The 24919-nt window shown below is 44.7% G+C and overlaps 1 protein-coding gene across 1 annotated transcript; it reads right to left on the bottom strand.

Moving 5' to 3' along the window:
- Positions 1 to 5966: 5966 nt before the first annotated feature.
- Arglu1 (arginine and glutamate rich 1) lies at positions 5967 to 24761 on the bottom strand. Its single transcript, XM_055608457.1, has 4 exons — positions 24224 to 24761; positions 18078 to 18303; positions 15732 to 15815; positions 5967 to 6828 (listed from the first exon to the last, which is right to left on the bottom strand). Exons 1-4 carry the CDS (start codon positions 24562 to 24564, stop codon positions 6664 to 6666), a joined length of 816 nt encoding a protein of 271 aa, XP_055464432.1. The 5' UTR covers positions 24565 to 24761; the 3' UTR covers positions 5967 to 6663.
- Positions 24762 to 24919: the final 158 nt, after the last annotated feature.

The raw sequence follows: 24919 nt of genomic DNA, 5'->3' as shown, positions 1-24919 counted from the left end.
CGGACTCGGGGCTCCCGGGCGCCGCGCCGGACGCAGCTGGGACGGCCGGCTCCCGTGCGGCTCCAGGGTGCCGGGCCGGCCGCGGAGGGCGGGCGCGGCGAGGGCGCTGGACCGGGACGGAGGCCCGCGGCGGGGAGGCGCGTCGGTGCTGGGCGGCGGGTGCTGCTCCCCGAGAGGGGCCGCTTGATTATAGATCCAGGGCAGCGGGCAGCGGCCCGGGCGCGCGGGCGCCGCGTCGGCGCGGTTCCATGTCCCGGAACGCAGAGAGAGAAGAGGGGGCGCCTCCTGAATCTTCGCAGCTCGCGGCCCGCCGGGCAGGCAGGAGGGCACCGGGGCTCCCCTCCCGGCGCCGGACGCGCGCGGGCCTTTGTGTGCGGGGAGGGCGCCGGGACCCGCTCTGCGCGCAGCTCCGCGATCCCACCGGCGCCTCGGTGCCCGCCGCGGAGAGTCAGCGCGCCCGGCGCGCTGTCAGAGTGCTATAAACGCGGGGCCCCGCCCAGGCGCGCGCAGCCCATTGGCCCGCCGCGCCGCGAGCGCGCGCTGATTGGGCGGCACGTCCATCCGTCCGGCCCTGGGCTCCGGGAGGTAGGGCGCCGCTGACAGGTGAGCCCCGCCCCCGCGATGAGCCGCGCAGGGCGCCGCGGACCGCGCACGAGGGGTCTCCGGAGGCTCAGGGCGCAGGGCCGGCGGTCTCCGAGCCACTCGTGTCCGCGACCCCCGGTGGCCTCGCCCAGCGAGCGAGCGTTCTAGGTCCTAGCGCTCTCGCTTGGGTAGAGCGAGGCTCGGCGAGTGCAGCGTTCCTCCGCGCGACGCTCCCCTCCCCCGCCCCGCGTGCGGCCGCCCGGCCCTTCGTGGATTCCTTCGAGTGTCTGGCCCGGGGCCTCCTCGCTTCGATCCTAGCCCCAAGCGATCGGGCCCGGCCCGGCGTCAGTCCGAACAGCCGGCGCGCGGCAGCGCGAGCCTTCCGCCCCCGAGACCCCGCGTCCCGCTGAGCGCCTCGAGCCCGTCTCGGCCTGCCCGCTCCCTCTCTGGCCCTCTTCCTCAAGTCCCCTTTCCGGATTCCTGCCACGGCCGAGAACCGCGCCTCCAAAGCTCCACTGCCAGCGTCTGCGTGGACTTTCCTTTCCTAGCTCCCGGGAGAGCCCGCGACCCCAGTGGCCTGGAAGTTAGGGGTGACCCGGGCGACTATCAGTCAGGGCCGAAGTGGCAGCAGCTCTTCGGTCCTCGGGTGCTTGCCCTGGACGGATTTTGAGAAACTGCACCGCGTTGGCGACTTCTACGGACCCACAGCGCCCACTAGCGCCCACTATTGCCCCGCTGTGTTTCAGAACAAGCCTACCCGGACCAGCCTCCTAAGGAATGGATCCAGATGCTCCTTGGTCAAAAGCACTGGCTTAGGATGCCCACGGCAGGGAGAGCACAGCAGATGGAGGGAACCCTGCAGTCCGCGGCCCGACAGAAACTAACACGCCTGTTCCTAAAATCCTGTCCGTCTATACCACAATTTCTTCACATGGAACTAGGGAGTTTTCACACCTATTTCTTTAAACACAGTCCCTCTTGCCAATATACTAGAAGGTATATACAACGTAACACCTGGTTTAGTTAGTGCTGGGCCTTTTTTTCTTTCTTCCCACTTTCATCCTTATTTAAAACAAAAATCGGAGCTTTTAGAACGTGCTTACTTTCGAAACCTTAACTGTAAGTTACTTTATACTGCAACTAGGGTTGGTGTGGAAAATCTTGGCTACGACCAAAACACGGAAACACCCGTAGTATGGAATGACTCACTCTCCCAAATACAGCTTCGAAGGGAAAACCTTTCCGGTAATTACTGCTTTTAAGTAAGCCTGCAATATGAGTGGGGGCGGGGTACTAAGGTGGGACTCACCCTAGGCTATGCAAGGGCTACTTGCGCGCCCGCGCACACACACACCCTACACCTGGGAATAATTGTTTTGGACTTCCTGACAATTCTCAAGACTGAAAAACTGGCAGGAGTTGCTGCTATTTGACCTTTATGGAAAAGGGGAGGGAAAAAAAAATCTCATTTTAAAAGATTTCACTTAAGGAATTCATAGAGATCTAGTGTGAAGTTAAAGTGGTGTGAAGTCATGGTCTAAACGGAGGTTCAGTTTGTTAGGAAATTTAAGTTGTGACCTCTTAGCTCCCTTACATCCTCTCTGGTAAACTAAAGGAAATGTGTAATGTCTGAAAATAACCCCGCTTCCCAAAATACCATTTTCAGTAAGCCACATATTCTAACACCCAAAGCATTTCACCTTGGGGACAAGGTAAATACATTTAATTTTTAAAATTACACACGTAATACTCCTACTGTGTGACTTTATACAGGGACACAAACTGAAGCAGAGTAAGCCAACGCCTTAACATCCTGGTCCTCGAATGCTTATCTAGTCATTTTGGGAATTAAAACATAACCTCAAGCCGTTCATATCTAACGTTACACGTGTCATTATCCCAGACAGAAATGTCACAGGGTTGTGTACAAAATACACTTGCACAAAGAAATTCTAAAGCCCAGCCACACCAAGCACACCATGACATCTGACCTGGGTTTCATTTTTCAAGTAGGCTGTTACAACTCCATGCCAGAGGACAACAAAGCACCTCAGCACAGGAAGCTACTGATCTCAGTCAACAAGGACTTCAAAACTGTTACAAAATACAATAGAGGGAGGCAGCAAAGCTGAGTTTCAGAAAGAGCAACCTATTAGGCAGCAAAAAGCACGCACTACAGTAATGCTAACCAGTTTGGTCTTCACTGTTTTGTAACCACATTGGAGGATCCTCCTCATTGCCTCTTGGGTTTGGAGGGAAAGTGTGGATCACATGCCTTAGAAACAGGTTGTAGAAGTGGGCTGGATCTAGTTCAGCCTCTTCCTTTCCATCATTCTCAGATACAGTGATGACACTGAACAGCACAGTTTCCTAATGTGAACCGAGGTCTATAGGCCCTATGAAGGTCCATCCACCAAATGGGTCAGGTATTTTGGTGGACACAGACCAACTACAGTTTGCCTTACTCTACAGTCTCTACAGTTTTTATAAACTGATTAGACATTTGCATAGGAACACATGAAGCCCAACACCACTGTTTCTTACCTACAATCACTGAAGACAGTGGCAAGGTAACAGGAAGAGCTTCTACAAAACCTACAGATGCTTTTGCCCTTAGAGCATGCTACAAAAGGCCCAAGAGACCTTAGAATCAGCCAGTCCTGTATTTCATTCCTTACCTGCCAACTAATCCAAATAGTCATTTGCTAGGAAATGAGAAGCAGGCCCACCCATCTGAAGTGAGGGAGCCCAGAATGTACTGACGTATTTAGCAGAACAATCTGGCTGTGCGAGACCGCTGGCTCATCAACATGCACTGCTCTTCAGTTTACTGGTTTCTAAAGCATGGACATACAATCATTCCCACATGCTCTGACCAATCTGAGAACTGGGCTAACAATGTTTGTCGATTCAGTGATGGATGGCGGGGCGGGGGGGGGGGGGGGGGGTCTAAAGATCTAACTTTAATCTACGGAGCACCCTCACACGAAGAAAAAAGCACCGGGTTTGCTGTAACAGACGGTGGTTGCTGGGAGGCTCTAAACTACCTGAATCCCCTGGACCCTGCCCCGCCCTACTGCTGTTTTACAAATCGCTTACTTAACCACTTCACAGTACACAACACAGGAGGGAGAGCAACCCAATCCTGCCAGCAAATGACAGCAGGCTACAAGACTGTGCTGTTGGGCATGATTCAGCCAGTGCAAGCCTACATCACGCTGCCAGTCTCTCACCAGGACAAACCGATTCTAAAACTGTCAACATGGACTTCACAGTGGCCAAGGAACCAAGACCAGTTAGATGGCAGTCCAACAAATGGGAAGGTAAAATGCCCACTGCTGGGGAGCACGTCTCTGCCTCTGCCCTTCAGTAATACTTCCAGGTCCACTCCATCCAGTGAGTAAGCCTAGGAAGCAAGTGTTCACAAGCCTACTGGTGCAGGTGCTGGGTCCTGTCTTCAGCATCTCATGGCCAACAATGCCTGCGCACTGATGGCTCGCGGTGGAAAGCAACAGAACTGAAGACCACTCAATACCAAGAGCTTGAGCTAACAGCAGCATGGAAAATGTTAACCGAGGACCCTTAGTAAAGCATGAATCACAGACACTAAGTAAAATGGTGCACGAGTCCATGTTTATTTTACTCAAAAAATTATTAGCAATATATAATCACTAGTATTTCAAGTACTACTTTATCTAAAAGTGGCCACACCCACACCCCGGAAGGCTCGCAAAGGACATACACTACTAGTACAGTCAAGTGACCAAGTCACTATTGGGAGCAGCAATAGGCTCATCTCCTACATCCTAAGGGAAACTACAGCAGTCCTCACGTTGGGTTCCCGTCCCCTACTGGAAGCATTAAAGAGTCCTCACACCAAGCTAATTTAAAGGTTTAGTTTATACAGTTGAGAATTCTGCAAACTCCACAATATTAATAGCATTAACTACAAATTTTAAATACTATAATAAAAATAAACAGTCAATAGTTATTTCAATAAAGCATCAAGATTTTCAAATAACCCAAGAAAACAAAACTGAATTAAAGGCGTAGTTAGTTACTTAGGGAACATCTCAACTGCTAATAGTTTGGGGAAAATCTCAACTTTTATAACGGGTACACAAAAGCAGTAGAACAAATGAAGAAAACAAGCTACTACATTGTTGTAGCACAGAAAAGATGGGTGCGTGTTATTGACGACGACATCCTCTTCCCTGTAGCCTGGCAGTTAAGCAGCTACCAAGCACAGGGACATTTTGGTTCCTAGGAGTCTCCAACAGCAAACATGGAGCTGCATCAAAGCCACTGTGATTCTTTCTGAAACTTAATGATAGAATCAAAGGCACAAGAGGGCTGATCTCAAGCTTTGAAGACCAGGCTACTCTTCAGATACAACGCTCAGAACACCAGCAGAACAAAATCAACTTTTAAATGGACACTTCCAAAACCTTGAATATGCAACCGAGGAACAAGGAATCTGAATTCAAGAGTTACATTACAAGAATAAAGTATAGGAACCAGAAAACAATTTGGGCAAACTTATATTGAGATTTATAATCTATTCAGGTAAATGACGTGAATATGTATTTAGAGTACTATGGTATTCTGTTGACTAAAACCTTCTCACTATACCTCATACCTACTTGAAACTCTGTATTTGAAGATATTTAAAATGAAGAGTTGAACTAAAGCATTTTGCAGAGCATGCAAACACAAAGTAACCTACCAGCTATTCATGTCAACCAACATTCCCAATGGCGAGGACGAGCTGACTATCTCTGGGCCACTATGCTGCACCTATACACCTCAGACACTATTTTACAGACTCTCCTGGAGTGTCTTAACACTAGTAAACTTCAATAACTAAAACATTAACTGAGGCAGATTCTGTCTGCATAAAACCCAGGATTATATGTAAGTTTGTTTCCACATGCAAAAATACCCAAACAAACCCTAAACCCAAAAACCTAGTGAATTTAAATGTTTAACCCCAAAAAACATGCAAGGGTGAAGATTACTTTAGTGTTTTGAACATATAAAGCGTGGTTCTAGCTGATGGTCCACCCTCTCTGAAAGTAACTTAATATTCCATCAACTTTAAAAACATATTTTCTAGTCTTTTTTTTTAAGTATAATCTGTGGCAATAATATTTATTTTCTTTAACAGAGGCACAGGATTAGTATTTTCAAAAGATAATAGTTGATGTTATAATTCTCTTATCAGCATAAAGTAGTGTCTGTAGAAATAGGCAGTAGGTACTAATTCACAAGTATATTTAATGTAAAAAGTATATGCCAGAGGAGATCTAGCACAGTTCTAAGGCTTCTAAAAGTAAACCACCCTTTAGACTTAACACAACTTAAAAAAAATTGCTTAAAACATATGAATTTAAGACTTGACTTTATTCAGCAAAATTATTTATTTACAGTGGGGAATGCTGGTTTGACTCTGTCAACGAAAGAAACAAAAGTCCAACAAAGACAGTACTGCACTGCAGGTGTTTCTGTAGCAGGTGACCAACTGTTTCCTTACCTGTTCTCAGGAACATCAAGAGCCACAGCACCACAAGGACACTGCTTAACAACACACCACTCAGGTCCAGGAAAACCCTGGGGATTTTGCAATGCAATCACCAACTTTTTCTTTTTTTATAAATGTATAAAAAAACAAAAAGTCAGCAAAACCAGCATTATGACGTAGTAAACAGAGTATAACTCTGAAGTCAGTGGTCAGTGAACACCTTACCAGACCAGCTAGTCACCAAGTGACCTGCTCTTCAGCAGACCCAACCAGTACAGAATCCCAACAGGTGCAAAATACACCACTTTAGAGGACAGCAATGATCTGATAAGGATTTGACTTAATGGAAAAAAAGAGGGAAAATAAAGGGATTGCAGAGCATAGCCCCTATTAGAACAGCTAACTTTCCAGATTTTCCAAATTAAAAAAAAAAAGAACAAAAACAAAACAAAAACAAAACAAAAAAAAAAAACACTTCAACATGAAGCTACAATACGAAGTTTTTTTTTTTTTTTTTTCTTTCTTTCATTTTTCTTTGTAAAAAGTTCAGAGTTTGCCATTCAATCCTGGGTTTTTAATGAGAAGGACAGTTTTGGTCTGGACTTCCCCTTGCCCAGTATAATTTTTTGTTCTTCTTTTTGTTGACGCTGTCGTTCTTGTTCTAGTTTCATCCTTTCCTCATGAATCTTTCTTTGTTCTTCAACAATTCTCAATTGTTCTTCAGCCTGAAAGTTAAAATGAGAAATGAGAGCTGTCATTTCCTTCTCTCAGTACCTTTTGGCTACCAGGTGACAACCTACAAACCTATATAAATAGAAGCCAGCAGAGGAAAAATAATTTAACAAAGAATAATTATTCCTATATATTTTCTCTATTTCATTTATAAAAAAATGAACCCTACGGACTTCATGCCTTGAGCAGACTCGATTCTGTCTTTATACCATCAAGATTAACAGTTATCCGAAGCCCAGGGTATGTTATCTACTATTACTGCATTTATAATTAGACGGACATATACAAGAATTGCAGGTAAAAACCCAACTATGCCCCTAGGTGAGTCAACAGTAAGCGAGGTCTAACTGGGTAGTGGCAGCTCTCTGTGTTTGGGGCCAGCTGGTCTACAGACAGAGCTCCAGGACAATCAGGGCTGCAAAGAAAACCCATTTCAAAAATAAAATGAATTGTTCTAAGAGCCAATTTCTCAGAAAGAAAAAATGTAGCAAAGGTTTTGACCTAGCTGATTATAAAATCTAATTTCAAATCAACTGCAGAGTTAAGAGCATCTTCAATCTCAAGCAACTGACTTGCCTCCGGCATTCCTCTATACAATTCCCTTTACCACCATGAAAAGCCATTCTCAACTCCCTCCCATCAGGACTCTCCTCTCACCTCCGGGCTTCCTGTGGGCCTAACAGCACTCTTCTCCCAAAGGACAAAAGCCATCTAGCTGGTCACTATCGACATTACCGTGGGTAGAAGACAGGGACAGTGCCATCACAGCTTGCGCAACAGGTCTCACCCACCTCTCACCTCAACAGTGTCATTAGTAAGAAAGCCTTGAAATGTCTCCATCAGATGATCCCATTTCCCCTCTCTGACTGACCTAAACCATGCATTATCCTTTGAGCCTTTCCATTTCCATTCAAAGTTAAAATTGAAATCACTGCTTCTGCCTTATTTACTGAAAGCTGTTTTTAAGGTGGTTTATAACTAAACAATAACTTACTGTTATTTGAAAACAACCTTCTGTCTCAAGTCCACACACTGTTAGACAAAACAGTGCCATTCTCCAATCATCATCACTCCTCTGGTCTCATTTTATTTTTTAAATAAAACACACAGCCGGGCACGGCGGTGCATACCTGCACTCCCAGCACTCAGGGAGGCAGAGACAGGTGGATTGCTGTGAGTTTTGAGGACAGCCATGGCTACACAAAAAAATTCTGTCTCTAAAAACCAAACAAACGAAAAGGCTGCCACTAAAATCCTACCTACTCAGAAATTCATTCAAGTCATCATTCTTCCCTGGTTTACTAATGATCACAAAAACAAAGGAATGATGTTGTCTGGAGCCGAAAGATGGATCTGTGGATCAAACCCTGGATGAGGATGACGCTTCGGATGCCCTGAAACACACATAAATGCCAAGCAGGTGTGGCAGTCTCTCTGCAGCAAGCCGCCTAGGTGAAAACTGATGCGCTCCCAACCCATCACGAGAAGAAGAGGACATCCTTGTTAATGTCAGATCTAAAAACGCCATGCCAACTAGCCACATCAAATAAATCACGTACTTGGAGTGCCAGCACTAGAGGCTGAGCCAAGGTGTGTTGTGGTAAAGGCTTTTTCCACGTGTGCATGCACTCGGGAAACCTTTGGCAATTTAATCACCCAGGCTTAATTAATCCTATCTAACTTGATCCTAGTAACCATCAGACTCCTGTGTCAAAAGAACAGCCTCAATCCATGAAAAGTCTTTAAAATCACAGATATAATTTTCGATCCCATCCGTGTGTGACTGATAGGCTTTCTTACTGAAGAGCAGCTAGAATCAAGGCTGCCTTTATAATATATTTACTCAACTATTTCGGTTTCTGGAATAGTCTATAAATATACCTGTAAACAAGGAAAATGTGTAATGACTATTTATAAGTCAGAGGCATGATGTGTTTTTCCTCGAGAGCTTCTTCACCTTGCTTTTGGGACCACCTCTCAACTGGGAATGGAGCTGGAAGTCTGGGCTACCATACCACGGCAAGCTACCACACCAAGGATCCTCTCTGTCCCCAGCCTACTCAGGCTGGGATTACAAACTTGTGTTGCAGGACATGTGTCCCTGAAATCACATTAGCGTCCTCATACTTACACAGAAAGCTCTTTTCGGCTTGAGCAACCTTCTTGGAGCCCCATTCCTAGTTCTACAAAGGTATTTATTGTAACAGTTTAGAAAGAAAGCAATGAGGGCTAAATAATGTATAAAAAATCTGTAAGACAGTACTGAATACTTATGAGAAAACAAAACAGGAGGGGGATGGTGGTGGTGGCTAGAGAGACCAGCTCAGCAGTTAAGAGCAGAAGTTACTTTTCCAGAGGACCAAGACTGAATTCCCAGCACCTATATGGTGGCTCACAACCACCTGTAACTCTAGCCCCAGAGGATCTGATACTCTCTTCTGCTCTCTTTGGTCAGTGAACTCACGTGGTGAAGACACACTGAGTTGTGTCCAGGCAACCCCCCCCCCACACACACACATAAATAGAGTATCTTTTTAAAGCAACATAAACCAGAACTAGGGAGAGGATTCTGGAGGTAAAGTGCCTGCTATATAAGAATCTCCAGCACCTGGGTGGGAATGAAGCTAGAAGATCTGAGGCTCACTGGGCAGTTTACCTGAAATGGTTAGCACCAGGCTCATTAGTGACCTTGTCTCAAAACGACAGGAAAGAGGCTTACCTACGACATTCAGTGTCTACCTCTGGTCTCCTGTGTGCTCTGTGTGCACTCACACGTGCACGTGCAAATCCACAGGAACATGTAACACTCAAAGTCTAGAGAATCTCTCTCAAAAAAAAATTCAGAGAAAGTGAAAAAAGGGACCTACACATAGTTCTGAAACAGAAAAGGGCAGACTAGCACACAGCCATATTTATGTATGCATGAACATGAACTTCAAGAACTATGAGAAAACAAGCAGAACCGTAACTGAGTGCTTCCTTTCAAGGTGGACAATGGAAAGCAGACAAATGAGATAAGACAGCAGAACTCAACTTTACTTAATAACAAAACAAAAACAAAAGACTTTAAATGTGATCCCATTACACAAGCAAAAATTCCACAGCACAAATTTTACTCTAGCAAACCACAGTGTTCAAGTCCCAGCCTCAGATGGTCCACAGCATTAAGATGCACGCAAAACTGTTGCACAGGGACTGCCTTTGGTATAGCCTGGCAAGAGAATAAATCTCAAGGGCTAAAAGCTCAGACAAGCCTTTACTTTTCAGTGGATTAACACATAAACCCAGCAGGCAAGCACCCTCACACGCATTCACAATTGATCTTTATGCTAGTGCAGCTAGCTTCACATTCCCCCATTCGGTTTTTTGGGGTTGTGTCTTCAGGATGTCTGCATAGCTTTGGCTGTCCTGGACTTGCCCCTGCCTCCCTTAGTGTTGGATTACAGGTGTGCAGTACCACACCCAGCTAGCTTCACATTTCTTGACAAATGGACTCCTCAAACACAAATCAGGGTGAGCTCTCAAATTAGATGAGCTCTCCCTTCTAATACCCAGGCTCCCCAATGACAGAATGTTAGTCTATCATCTATTCTATCTGGGAGCCATGCCAGCGGCTCAGGAGCCATGCCAACAGCTCTGTACCCGTGCTTTAAGAATGGCTAGTGAAAAGGACATCACAAAACTAAAAGAATTTGCCTCAGTATAGGGCCTGGGATTTTCTGCACCATCGAGTTTACCAGAGCCTACCTATGCAACATAATTAGCATTCTCCTTTTTGGACTGTCTAAACTCTTTAACAATATAAAGGAAGGAACACTTTTTATTGGTAATGATTTAAGTGACAGGAAGAAAGAATGGAAAACTGCACCAACAGGTACCATACCGCTGCTCAGAAATATGGACTTCTAGCATTTTAAACCCTCTAAAGGCTCTTATTAGCTCTGCCATTTGTAATCCTAATTCCTGAACTTACTTTCCTCCCTGGAACATACATACTAATGTTTACCTTGTTGTGACTAAAGAAATGTTTTAGAAGAAGTCAGTGCCATGCATGGGAAGGTGCATCTAGCTCTTTGGACACAAGGATCATGAACTCCAGGTCTTCCTCAGCTACAAGACCCTGCCTCAAAACATAAAAACCTTTAAAATTTAATGTGCTGCACAAACTTTAGTACACTTTTCTAAGTTTTCATGTATAAGATTTAAAAATAAAACAGAATGTACGCAGGCACGGGGTGCCAGCCTACACATGGGCCCCTAGGTCACCCTGACTCTACTCCTCCTCTGGAGCATCACTCACGCCATCTAAAAAGAACTGCTTCTACAACCTTCCAATGTTATAGATTTATAACTTCTTGAACCAATTCTAAACTCCAATCCTGGATAACTTAGGAGATCTTACATTGCCTAAATGAGGGTTAGGTGTGGGATTTGAGGAACAGTCTCACAGCTGCAGGCACTGCTCTGTAACACTGACAAGAAAAATGAGGCCGCCAGAGTTTTCTTTTGACTTTATTCTAGCATTTTCAAATTAAGAGCTGGAGATGGCTCAGCAGTGAACAAGCATTTGCTCTTACTTACTCCTGTGGAGGACCCAGGTTCAATCCCCAGCACCCAGATGATTTTTCACAACCATTTATTTTTTTAAGTAATTTTTCTTTTTTTTTAATTAATCACAGGTTATTTATTTTGTATCCCAGCCACAGTCACAACCCTTTATAAATTTAGTTCCAAGGACGTAAATTCTCTTCTGACCCCAGGTACCAAGCATACATGCCATGTACATATATGCACATAAAGAAAGTGAATATATAAAAAAAAAAAAAGAAAGTGAGTAAGTCTAATAAAAATTAAAATAAAAGATACAATTTCACATTAAAAAGAACAAACTCTAAACTGTATATGCCCCAAATTCCTTCTCTTAGGGGAACATTTTGAGTATATTGTTACTCATGTCCCTCTAAGTGAATGCAGGTTTCCTTTGGTGACTAGAGCTCCCTGGCACATTCACACTCAGCAGCAGTTCTTCCTCTTCTTGCTCCCTCTATGCCCCATTTGGCAAGTTGATAAATTCTCTCTAAGCATCTGGCCACTGCTTTGTCGATATAAACCCATCTTCTCGAATTCCTTTTCTGTTCAAGCCATTATACAGTATTAGCACCAGTATCTAAACATCTGCTTTTTAACTGTTTTCCAAGCCACACCTTAGTGTTTTCTCACCGCCCTCACAGCCACATCTGAACTCTTCAGGTAGCAACATGCCTGTAATGCTGCATACAAGAGGTGGAGGACAAGGGTCATCAGAAGTTCAATTCCAGCCTGGGATACAGACAGACAAAGTCTAAGTACTAACGAAGCCCGGGCTACAAGCTGAGATCCACCTCAAAAAGAGAAAAACTCAAACAGAAAACTCTGCTTCCTCCTCATGATTCATATTCTTTAGCACAATACCTACAATACCTAACATTTCACAGGCACAGCCTACAAAACCTGGAAAAAGCATTAAAAAAATTTATTTTAAATGTTTCTTTCTTAAAAAAAAAAAAAAAAAAAAAAAAAAAAGCTGGGCTGGGGAGATGGCTCAGAGTGGCTGCAGAGCACTGGGGGTAAAGGGTGCTGGAGTCCATTTCTAGCACCCATGTCAATGTGAGTCCCGGGAGTATGAACCCATCTGAAACTTGTGGCCTGGAACTAAGTTCCAGATTCAGTGAGACCCACCTCCAAAAAAGTGAAAGTGACTGAGGAAAACAGCCTACACCAACTTCCGGCCCCCACTTATGTACGTGTGCACAGCACAAGTGCACACACCTTCACAAACACACAGAGAAAACTAAAATTCTGCAGTAGTAACTCTCAGTTGTCACTTCAAGTTCACAAACAGAGTGTGCTCACTGAGGCTGGCCCACATTTGGATTGTGTGACTTATAATCACAAATGTACTTTGGTGTATGGTCTTATAGAGCAAAACCTATCTTGACACATCATTTGGATTAGCTACAAGAGCAGGGACTAGACTTAAGTGTGACTGTCACATATTTCAGCTGACTAAACCTAACACATTCCCTTTCAGTCCTCACTGAGCTGCATATTCAAATATTACCATGGGCTGACTAAAACGTTAATCAAAAGGATGACTTAAATGTACTTTCCTTGCTGTCTTTATTTACCAGGCCATAAAAATGGAATGCATCACTTATAAAGCACGCAACAACTGGAGAAAGACATAAAGTTATGCTTGAATATACCAACTAAAGATAAGCATTTTTAGCACACTGGCTTATTTTTCTGTGTTTTAAAAAAGGCATGCATATGCTTCTTGTGAGCTGATGTCCAGTTATAATAGACAGCAGTTTTGTATTAAGTCTCTTCAGAAGTTCTTTGTCTACCCGAGTGGATACGTTTCACTCTTAGTGACCCTAAGAGAAGGTGCTGTGTGCAAATGCAGTTTCACAAGTAAATCTTACAAAACACATTTCTGGAAGCAGAAATTAAGGTTTGGGGTGTATATACAATACATTTAAGCCTTTTCTGAAACTTGTTTCCTATCTAAATCTGCAGGGTCACCATGTAAATGTTTTATCATATCGTATCAACAGAGTATTTCCTAAAGAGGAAAATTTGGAATTGGACCTCACCAGGCAAAAAAGTGACTTCTTTTCCACAGTTGTTAGGCCTGTTTGCTGGGAATTACAGTAGTTAATTTATCATGTAACACGTAAATAATTGTGTGTACTTCTGCACTGTTGTCGGGAACCTGTCTTTTCAGCACTGTTAAGTACCAGGTATCCAGTTTCCTTGGGGCACTTTCTTTCTTGGCCTGTCTTCTTCTCACATATACCCTTTCTTGGCATGCCTCAGGCTGGCTGCCCAATACTCGTCTGTAACGTTTACTCTTTCCGAAGTCTCAGAGACTCCATTCCCTAACTCACCTCGACGCCTTGGCGGTTTCATTTCTTATACTCTCCCGTGCCTTCCACCTGAGGCTTTCGGATCACAATCAGCTCAACCACTCCCTATGGCCCACAGCATCCCTGCGCATCCCTGTGTGCTAGCTCTTCCCGAGTCAGTCTGCAGAGCACCAGTGCTTCTCCTTCCTTTTCTCCAGTCCTTAACTCAACCGAACTTCAGTGCTCTGTATGAGCTTTCCCAGTAAACACACAGAGAAGAACACTCAGACCATGGCGCACCGAGGGGAAAGGGACACCAATACTGAAAGAGCTTTAACATGCACCTGGCATAATCTTCATGTCCAATCCATCTTTTGACCCCCCTCATAAAGGACATTCCAATTTCTTTCTTTTTGTTCTGTTTTGTTTTTTGAGAGCCTTGGTTGCCCTGGATTCCTGTTGTAGACCAGACCGGCTTTGAACTCACAGAGATTTGCCTGGCTCTGCCTCCCAGAGTGCTGGGATTAAAGCTGTGAACCACCATAATTAGCTGGATGTTCCACTTTCTACAAACAAAATTTCCTTCAACATAAGCCATTTCTTAGAATCCCAACTTCACTGCAGTTACCACAAATGGGCTAAATATATCCAAAGTTTTTAGCAAAGTCACTACAAGTCCAGCTTCTTTGGCTAAGGCATCGTTCCACTAATTTTACTGCCAAGATGTCATTAGAATGATGTCACGCCCAACAGTTTAATCAGCAGACATCTACAACTGCATAAATCACCCCACAAATAGAAAACAAAGCATTGGAGGGTTTATAGAAATCTGACCTCATGAACAGGATTAAAGGAACAATGAAAATTGGCCATTAACCACTGCTTGAGAAATTTTACTCTAGACTGCGATCCCCAATCTTTCCACCAAAAATAAAACAAACCAAAAAGCCTAGAGAAAATCTTAATCTTCACATGGGTAAACTAGTAATTGATACACGTATACCCACACCAAGGTGAGGAGGATCAGGGCCATTCACAAGGCAAACCTAAGGCAGCATTCTGCTCCTTTTACCACGTGCTCATACAAACAGTTCCTGAAATGTCTGTTCCTCACAAAGCAGACAGAATTTACCTTTCAAAGGTTCAACCTTCCGAACACAAATTAAAATGGTCTTTCTTCTACCTGCAGTACGACACTTTTAACCCACCCGCGCTCTAGGACCAACTAGCCCTCTGTGTTCTTCTGAAGAGCCAAGCTTTTAAGGAGAAATGAAGTGAAGTCTACAACCCGCTCCTGCCCTAAACAGCACCTCTTAGCAGCAATACTCTTCTTGGTTCAGCTCAGACTCTCCTAGAACCTCTCTTGGGCTGTGCCTACACTCATGGGCACTAGCTTTCTTGGGGTTTTGAACTACTTATGTTCAGTCTCTCCTTATATTGGCTGGTTAGTTTCGTCTATGTACCTTTATTTAGATTAGAATTAGAAATAAGAAATAAAATATGTGAGTTGGCATGGAACACACCTGGAATTCCAGCACATAGGAAGCAGAGGCAGGAGGATCAGGAGTCCAAAGCCAGTCTGGGCTATGAGACCTGGGCCGGGAACGGAGACATCAGGGGAGACTAAAATGTGCTGTTCTTTGCTCAACTTTCTAAGCTCCTTCTGTCTAGCGCCGCAGTGCACTGTGGCAGCTATCGGAAGACCTGGGCGTTCTGCTTGTCTCCCTGGTGGCTGTCTCCAGGCCTAGGAAGTGTGAGGACGGTTAGGACTGAAGACGGTGGGGCAGGGAGCAGTACAATGCTCCTCCCCAGGGAGGTTTTAAACCGCTGACACTTTTGTCATTCTCTCAAAAACCAGAGATTAAAGTATTGTCGATTCCTCTCCTACATCAACCTCAAGGTCCTTAAATAACCTTAAGAATCTCCTCAAAGCAATTAGACTTTACCCAGCACAAATCCATACAATTTGGAACGCCTCATGTGATGCCTCCCAGATGTGAAGCACTCACCAGTTTGGCCTGTGCTTCTGCGATTTTCCGGTTATTTTCTTCTAATATCCGCTCCAGTTCCTCACGCTTTGCTCGCTCTTCCTCCTAAATGGGAGGACATGTTACAATGTTAGAAAAATAAAGTGTTTAGCTTTACCAGCAAATATTGACTAATCTTCCTCTCAACTGTTGACCTGACTTACAGGGTAGCTTTACAGCTACTTTCTGTCTGACCAATGATAAACTGTGCAGCCACTAAAAAGTTGGTTTCTAACACTAGATTTACATCATCCCTCCCAGTCCAAAACAGCAACCGACTAAACCCTCCCTAGTAGTCTCCGGGCAATTATTACTAATACTTTAATATCACACAAATCAACAAGGACAACTACAAAACTGGATAGTATTTACCAAATTAAAATATATATAAAATATAAATAAAGTGAATATTTGTCTCACCAATTATGGATACCTACGTATTCTTTACCTATACTCCTTTAATCAGCATTAAAAGTTGAGTATTTACTGTCTTGTCCAGTGTCCTGCAGAGTGTGCTCCTCGGCTGCCATACGCGCCAGCTTCCTCTTTAAAATGATTTGTACTGTTAGCTTGGCAATACCTGCATCAGCAGCTCAACCATTTATAAAGAAACAACATACAAGGAAGGCTGAGCTGAGGAATGCAGATGTTTATGGTAAGAAGGAACAAAAAATGTAATTCATCATTCCTAAGGCAAACAATTAATAAGAAAATACATTTACTGTTAGTGAAAATACAAATGTAATCCATACTAAGGACTGCTTCCATGGGGCATGGACTTAACATCAGATGTTGACACCACTAAAGGCAGCTTATACTGTTCATCTACAGTCTGCACTGAAATTCAGGAATCCAGGGGATGCACAGTCAGGAAATAAAATTGTCATTTTTTTTTCTTGGAGAATTTAATGAAGTTTTATAATGCAAACTATATGAAGATTGCTTGATGGTTTGGGCAGTGTTCAGATCACAGCACACACACTCAAATGAGTTTAGTATTTGGAGAGACTGTCAGAGATTGTGTCCGTGTTAAAAAAAAATGTTAATATGAAACAAAAAGCAAATGAAGAGAAAAAAATCTTGCTATGATTAATAACTCGCTACAAGATAGCACAATTACTCCAAAATATTTCCATTATTAAGGCACTGATAGAAATAAAAATACCATACACTGAATTTTAGTCTGTGAAACCAACTACAGACACGTCTATGTAGTTAAGACAGGACCAGGGAAATGCAGTATACAAGCAAAGCTTACTAGAAAGCAGAGATTTAACACAATGTCAACTTGTCCACAGTAACGCCAGGATGAAAAATGACAGGAAGTCATGTATTTAAGCCGAATATTACAAATTTATGTTCAAGAAAACTAGAGATCTCCTGTGTTACACAAATGGGATTCGTTTGTTTGTTAACGAACTGTGGATGGACACTCAGTGCTGTGAAGCACTTTGCCTCAAGTGTTTCTGTGACGTTCGCCACACTTTCTGATCCTGGAGTAATCAGTGCAAACAAGCCAGAAAGCTTCAGTAGCAAATTACTGTCTCACAGAAAGACATTTTCAACTTCTGCTCCAGCTGCTGATAAAACAAATCATGTGTTTAGCTTGACTCCAGACAAGGACAACCTGTTCCTTCATAACTCTCTAGAGAAAAAAAGGAGTTGTTAGTAGGTACTTTAAAAAAAAAAAAAGAAAAAAGAAAAAAAAAAAAGGATGAACAATCTGGACATTTTTCCTTACAAGATTCCTTGAAACACATTAGGAAAATGGAGGGTCTTATAATCAGAATGCCAGAATTAGTCCACTGTGTTGAAAGGATTTAGGGAGGGGACAGGGGATAACAGAAGGAAAAAAAGAATAGTGAGAAAACCTATGTATGAAAAGCAGGTGTTGTCACTCAATGCCAGGCCCTGCTCTTTGTAACTGACTGAAGGCAGAAGCCTCTCACAGTCTAAGTAACAGAGTGAAAAACAGAGAAAATGCAATCCCGGGTGGATTTTCAGCCTTCTCCCTTTACCGCTCCCTGGCTCCCCCCACCCTCCCAAAAAAGAATGTAGTCCTGCAGCCATGGCAAAAGTTTCAAACACTTCTCAAATAAGCCAGTTCCATTGGATCAAAAAATATCCTTGAATAAGTTTTAAGAAAGTAAGTTTTAAGTACCAGTCAGCACTTCTGGCTAAAAAATTATCTTTCGCAGCCACGTAAGTTTGGGTGAGAAAGGAATCAGATAGTCGCATTCCATCTCGTTCTGGACTGAGCGGGAGGCACGCCTGACACTGAAAGTTTTGCCATGGACTGTCTCTACTTTCCAAACGACCGAGCGTTACCTCTCTGGCTTTTTGTGCTGCAAGCTCAGCTTGTCTCTGTCGCTCGAGTTCTTCGAGCAACTGCTTTTCCATGATGCGTTTGGCTTCTTCAACCCTTCGGAGGACTTCCCGCTCGATTTCATCCTTCCTTTTCTCCAGTTCTTCTTCTACCCTTTTTGCTACCAACTCTTCTACTCTTCGTGCTGTTTCTTCCTCAATGAGCTTTTCTTCTATCTCCTGCTGCCGACTAGCAATTAAAAGTAGAAAAGACAACATTGTTAAGAACCTAAGAATTAATCTTAAGCCTATGAAATCAAGGAGTCTAATTTTTTATATCCTTTAATAGTTTTATAGCTTATTTTCACATCACTTTGAGGAAAAGAACAGCAGTAATAATACAGAAATTCAAATGACGATAAAAATCTTTTTTTTTTTGGTCACACAAATTGTAAACATAAAAAGGCTAGCATACAACCAGAACATAGTTCATCAGCTTTATTGAGGAGGCACGAATATGAAGCAGGAGCCCACCTCTGTTTCCACGCCGTGGTGCACCTAGCCATGCTCTCTACAGCTGAGCCTGACAAGGTGCACTCACTCCCTGCTCCTCAGGTAAGCCACAGACCAGAGCTCCGGACTGCCCGTGAACAGCACTGTGCCCTTTACTCTGGGTTCTAAACTTATCCTATTGTGCCTCTTCCTCCTTTGGTTATTTTGTTTTATTTAAGAGCTGTTCTAGAATAGAAAGGTATAACTATATTGTATTATCAAGCTAAATGAAGCATATTACTATTCTCATTTTAATCCCATTGACAGCTTACTGACTGGAAATAAAATTTTCTCTAACAACATCTATCAAAATGCTATCATGGAAAAATTGCATATTTTGTAGCAATGACAGTCACTGGTCCTATACATCTATTCTGAAGTTGACAGGAGGAAAAACCTAAAATGATCTTCCACTTTTAGTTGGTTAGCTGTTCAATGACAGTACTTTAGCTAGACATAAAGCATGCTAACTCTGTGCCGCTAGCAGCAGGCTAAGCAATAGTTTGTGCAGAATGCACAAACTTAAGTTCTTGATAATGCATGTAAATCCAAAGAGGCCAATGTTTAATACTTTCTCCCAACTATCAAATTAACACAACTTTTCCCTTTAGAATCTGTTTGACATACTTGACGCTCATTCAAGTGGTTTGTCTACTAAATACTTTCTAGTTTGCTGGGACCTTTAAGCACTCTGATGCATTTCAACTGAATTCCCACCCAAGGGCTTTCAGCTCAAGCTATCATTTCTGTTTCTATACTTATCCTCTTCCTCTTTACCAGAGACAGAAAGATAGGACAATAAATTTGGCTTTCCTCCAGGTCCTCGCTACTTCCAACACTGCGGGGACTTGTCTGCATCTTTAGTATCTCCTTCCCAACTATAATTTCCCAACACTGTACGAAAGCCTACGGTCCAACACACCCCTCCTTCCTATCAAATAAATAACTAGAATAAGCCTTCTGTCAATAGTCACTTTTTAAGAGACAGCAGATAACCTACAAAATTATAATCTCCAAGAAACAAAAGACTATAAAGAAATGTCTCAATTCAATGGCAATTATATATAGAAATGTTTTCTATTTACCCAAAGGGACAAAGAAAAATGAAATAAGCTAGCAACTTTAGACTGTGGATTATGGGCTATGTAACAAAGATAAGCTACTGTTTACATGCAGACTTTTCAGTTATTCTTTTATAAAAATCAGTTAATGCAGTAAAGCCTAAGAAACTCAGCATTTACATCTTTAAAAACTCAACTCTTAATTATTGGTGTTAGGTGGAGCAGAGTACTATGTGCAAAAGGGGATAATGCAGCTTCAATCAAGAATTCCCTGATAAAGAGGGAGGGAGGGAGGCATGTAAAGGCCTCCTCATCAGCAAGTAACAATGCTCTCACTCACTGTAACAGGAATTTGGTAAAAGTCAAAGAAACTCCTAAGTATTTAGGATTTGACTCAGGTGGTCAAGCCATCCTACCCTACAGCAACAAATAGCTAGCAGTGTCACCCACAGATTTGGTGGTTAAGATGAGTCAAACCACTTCAGCTCTTTCTTTACAGCAAGAGCAGAGACAGTCTTAAATGTAGGCCCTAGCAGTCTTCACTCCCAGTGATCATACCAGTCGGCAGCCAGATGACAGTGCGTTGGTGAACTAAGGAGTCAGGTCTGTTAACTGCAGCTCAGAGGCTTTATAGTCTAAAGGGGGGAGTGTCAATGCAAAGTCCCAGGCACAGCTGAAGCAGACTGGCTCTCTCCCAGGGCTACTTATCTCCCTTTGCTCCTGGAGGAACATGCCTCCAACAGCCTTATGTATGTGTCCCAAGTGAGGGTGGGCAAGGTCTGAGCTCCACAGCACTGCTGCACCACAAGCCTCACAGGAACGTAATTTCAGTTGTTAGTAAGATTAAAACGGCATCTTCAGGATACAAGAAGAGAGCTTCCATCTGTTTCTAGAATCTGTGGCAGAAAACGTTCAAACCTGAATTATTTTGTCCCCTTTCTACATTTAGTTCAGAAAACCGACACAGGGACAACTGATTGCAAGCACTTGTGCATCGTCACTCATGACAATGATAGCAGGAAGTCAACAGCGACACTGCCACTAGGCCAATCTTTCCACTAAAACAGCTTCTTCAAGAAGGATCATTATCTCACAGACAGACTCAGGGTTCTCTAAAGCCTGTGCTCAGGAGCTGCTTTCTGAGTTGAGCGCCAGGATGCCCTGTTCACAGGCCATCCTGGGGTGACATCTTTGGGGGGAGGCGCATGCAGCTCTACCTTGTCTTTCTCTAATCTTCCTTCCAACTTCTCTGCTGCAGCAGTGCTTTGCTAAGAATCTCCTACCGACAAGTTATTAAATCAAGATCAAGGTTTTTTTCAAGTGGTAATATGACACTGGATCCCAACTTTTCTCAGGTATTTCAAAGATGGTAACATTAAATTTTACCAGGGACAGCTCGGTGTTTTGTCACTGTTGCCATCCTTTAAGACATTCTTAAAACAAGAGAACTCAGTTCTTGGGACTTGCAGGAATAGCACACACTAATGGCTTCACATCCAATAAGGAACTAAAACACTGGGCCACTAGTGTTTATGTCTACGCCATCATTTAAAACTCTTGTTTTCATGAGCTAAGTTATAGTCACTTTAATGAACAAGACCAATGCTACAGTTAAGAATGAACCTTGACAGACCCCAAAGCTAATGGCCTTAAATAACTGCTACCTGGCAGTTTCTCCAGGACAAAGGTGAGGCAGGGATGGGAAAGTGACTGAGAGAGCATCCTGTTACCAACTGCACGTCTCTGTGCTTGTCCCACCACTGTCTTCAAGCACTAAGCTCCAAAATATAGTTCCATAGAGTAAATTCAATCATAAAGCTCTTCACCCTCAAAATGAGCTCCACTTATTTTTGTAAGAATCATATCAATCAGTTCATCGTGGGTACTCTTAGGCTCCTGATTTGTAATGTAGATTACACTAAGAATACCCAAACTCAGATGTCACTGGCTGGAGAAAGTAACTAGGCCAATGATAGGATTTGCTACACGGTGTTCTAGTTTTGTTTTCTTTTGTTTTTTCAGCAGTTAATACAACTTAAAAGAATATCTAAGAAATATTAATATGTATTAATATTAACAAGATGGCCAGGACACAAGAACAAGAAAAAGTTCTGGTTCGATTGAGCCATGAGAATTAGCTCTTCAAAAATGTGAATAAATGTAAAGGTCTACTTTTAATTATATTACTGAATTATTTAATGAATTAATATTTTAATGACTGGATTCCTTCCTATATTATGCAGCAGGCTGTGCCTGGAAGCATGGTAAGTTATACTCAGTGACATTTACTGACTCACTTTCTTGCCAAGCACTAAGTACCTGATAGCATCTCCAATCTTTACAATAAAATCAGACCTCCATTTCAGATAAACTCAGATCATTTATTTAAGGCCTCAGAATTATAAGTAGTAAAGAAACCTGATTTCCAATTAACAGAGACTTAACTGGTTAAACCCAACAGATAATTGTTTTTCTGTGTCTCCATCCATCCAGCTGACCCTAGACTCCATGAAAACATTCCAGGCACTCGATTATGTATTTTTCAGTGTCATCTTGTTTCCACCCTGGACTTTTTACCGCAAATACACATTCCCGGAGGTTTTTCAATCCCTGGGACCAACTTGCTCTTCTCTCTTTACACAGTCCTCAGGGCTTTCTTTTTATTCCCCATGTTTTAGCAACACAAAGCCCTATCATGGTCCTCAGCTTGGTTAAATAAAAAACCAGAACCTTTGAGTGCCAAGGGGACACTCCTGCTCTTCCCGTTCCTTTACCTACACTGCTTGGCAGGCAGTGCTCCTTTCAGGCAATAAAACACAGGGAAAAGATAAGTTGTAAGAATGACACTATAAACATGACAGCCAACTGTGATGCTTTTCCTTTATGTCCTACACCCTAAATATGTTTTCAATCAGTTCCTCTTCCAGTCTAACAACTGCTCCTAACCACCCTCTCAACTTGACCCATCTACCTCTTAGGACTCCATCCTACACAACTATCAACGGTCTTTTAAAGGGTGCCGTTTCATTTCCAGATCTTAGAAGGAAGTTGAACTATTTGCATACAAAACCCACCTATAACCCCAGGCCCTATTCACCTCTGCAGTCACTCCTTGACTTGCGTGCTTACAAAGCTTTGAGTTGTGGCCAGCATCACTCTAAAACTACTTCCTTCCATGCTGTTCTCTCAGGGATTCAGAAGGAAGACAGCTTACTGTTTGGGCCACACACACCCATAGGCCTACCAGCCTTACCACCCCCTACCCTCCACTCCTGTGATATACTCCCATTGAATTTACTACGCCATTACCTACCATCTGTCTGAGGTAGATGACCACCTCAGGAGCCAATCAATCATCTTTCTATCAACAGCATCTACCACAGCTCCCAGCACTTACTGAAGGCTCAGTAAATACCGGCAACTAGCTAAAATGAACAAACTAACACTTGTAAACCACCCGTGTCTCTCTGGTGTATTCTTTGCAAGACATCAGAGAAGCATCTAATGAATGCACAGCAGTTAGTACTGACGTGGCTGCCAGCCCCAAGCCTGTCCCTTCTCAAATGCGAAAGGCAGTTTGGTTCCTCTCATCCCAGAACCACAGCACAGCTCTACGCCCCATCATTTCATCCTGCGCTGACCATGTACGGTGTGACAATGACTCTAATTAGCACATACGGTTTCCACAGTTGTCACTCGGAGAATTGCCTCAACTGTCACACACCACTTTTTCTATGTTCCACTGACAGCTACTGGAGCTGCATCTTCCAGGCTATGGCTTGTTCCAGGATTCTACGTGGCCAAGGTGTACTGAGAAACAATCTGCTAACAGTACAAGGCTCCTGTTCCACCTAAGGTATTAGGTGTACTCAGTCCCTCACTTCCGGAAACTCGGCCTACCACAAACTCAAACGCAGAAAAAGAAAAAAAACTGGACACCCCTACATAAGTCACATCCACGAACTAGCTAAGGTCCCTGCTTCATAACCACTTCCTCAGTCTTCACTCAAGAAGCCCGGAAAAGATGGCTGGCTATAAACAGGGAGCACACATGTTTAGCGTTACTGTTCCACGTGGCTGGAGGGAGTGAGCACATCCTTTAAGGAAGAAAGTACTAGACAATGTACAAGTTCACTCCCCCGGTCTATCCACGCCTTTCACATCCGAAGACACCTGACTCAAAAACCACGTGACCTTTAGCCAGTTGCAAGTGAGGGGCCCGGCCGGCAGCCGGTCTCGCCCCGTGTTAGCCTTCGTTAAGGGTACTCCGAAACTAGAAGCCGGCACTTAGGCGGGCAGGAGCGGGACCAGGCATGCTCTCTAGCGGGGCTGAGGAAAGACAGGGAGAGGGGACGGAGGCTGCCCTGCGGCCCGCCGGGGGCCTGGGCCTCGCTCCTTCCCCGCCCGGACAGGGGAGGCCCCAACCGCCCGGGCCCGGGGCGGCGCGGCGCGGCCCCGCCAACCTCCCGCCTCGCGCGCTCCGCTCCCACTTCCGGGCCGGCTCCCGCCCCACCGGGCCCGGGCGCGCCCCCGCGCCGGCCGCCGCGCGCGCCTCACATTTTTCGCTGCCGCTCGAACTCCGCCTTCTTCTCCTCCTCCTCCCGCTTCTGCTTCTCGTCCAGGCTGCTGCGCTTGCTCACCGTGCGCCCGAAGATGTCGATGCGGTCGGGCGGGGACGAGGCGCGCTCCCGCTCGCGCCGGGATGCCGCCGCGTTGGTGGAGCGCGAGCGCGAGCGCGACTCCCGCCGCCGGTTCCGTTTGCTCTCCCGGGACTTGGAGCGCTTCCGCACCCGCTCCTTGTCCCGCGAGCGCGAGCGCGAGCGGCTGCGCTTCTTGTTGTGCTTGGAGCTCTTGGTGTGCTTGGAGCGGGACGAGCTCCGGCTCCGCGACCGGCCCATCCTCGTGCGGCGCGGCGCCCGCCGCCTGTCGCCCGCTGCCCGCCGCAGGCCGCCCCTCGCCGCCGGGAAGCGCGGCCCCCCGCCCGCGGATCCTACGCCTCGCCCCGAGCGCACCGGCCACGCACACGGCCGCCTCCGCCGCGAAGGCCTAGCAGGCCTGGCCCGGAGTCCCTAAGATGGCAGCTGTGGCAGCACCGGCCGCCCTTCCCACAATGCCTCGCTCCGAGCGTGCCGGCACGAGCCCCGCCCCCTGGCGACGTCGCCTAGGCGGGCCGGCGAGTGCGGCCGAGCGCGCTCGGCTCCTTCCGCCGCTGCTCCGAGGCCGCCCCCCCCCCCCCCCCCCCCCCCCCCCCCC

The sequence above is a fragment of the Psammomys obesus genome, unplaced genomic scaffold, assembly GCF_907164565.1.
Source record: "Psammomys obesus unplaced genomic scaffold, mPsaObe1.curated_primary_1811, whole genome shotgun sequence".
In the NCBI taxonomy this organism is placed as follows: domain Eukaryota; kingdom Metazoa; phylum Chordata; class Mammalia; order Rodentia; family Muridae; genus Psammomys; species Psammomys obesus.
This window is presented reverse-complemented; position numbering and strand designations above follow the sequence as displayed.

Excerpts from the sequence above, each read along its gene's own strand:
- Arglu1 (XM_055608457.1), bottom strand. The coding sequence starts at position 24,564 with ATGGGCCGGTCGCGGAGCCGGAGCTCGTCCCGCTCCAAGCACACCAAG. Across the intron at positions 15,816-18,077 it reads CAGCACAAAAAGCCAGAGAG|GAGGAAGAGCGAGCAAAGCG; the intron begins GTAACGCTCGGT and ends CCTCCCATTTAG. Across the intron at positions 6,829-15,731 it reads CAGAAGCACAGGCCAAACTG|GCTGAAGAACAATTGAGAAT; the intron begins GTGAGTGCTTCA and ends TTTAACTTTCAG.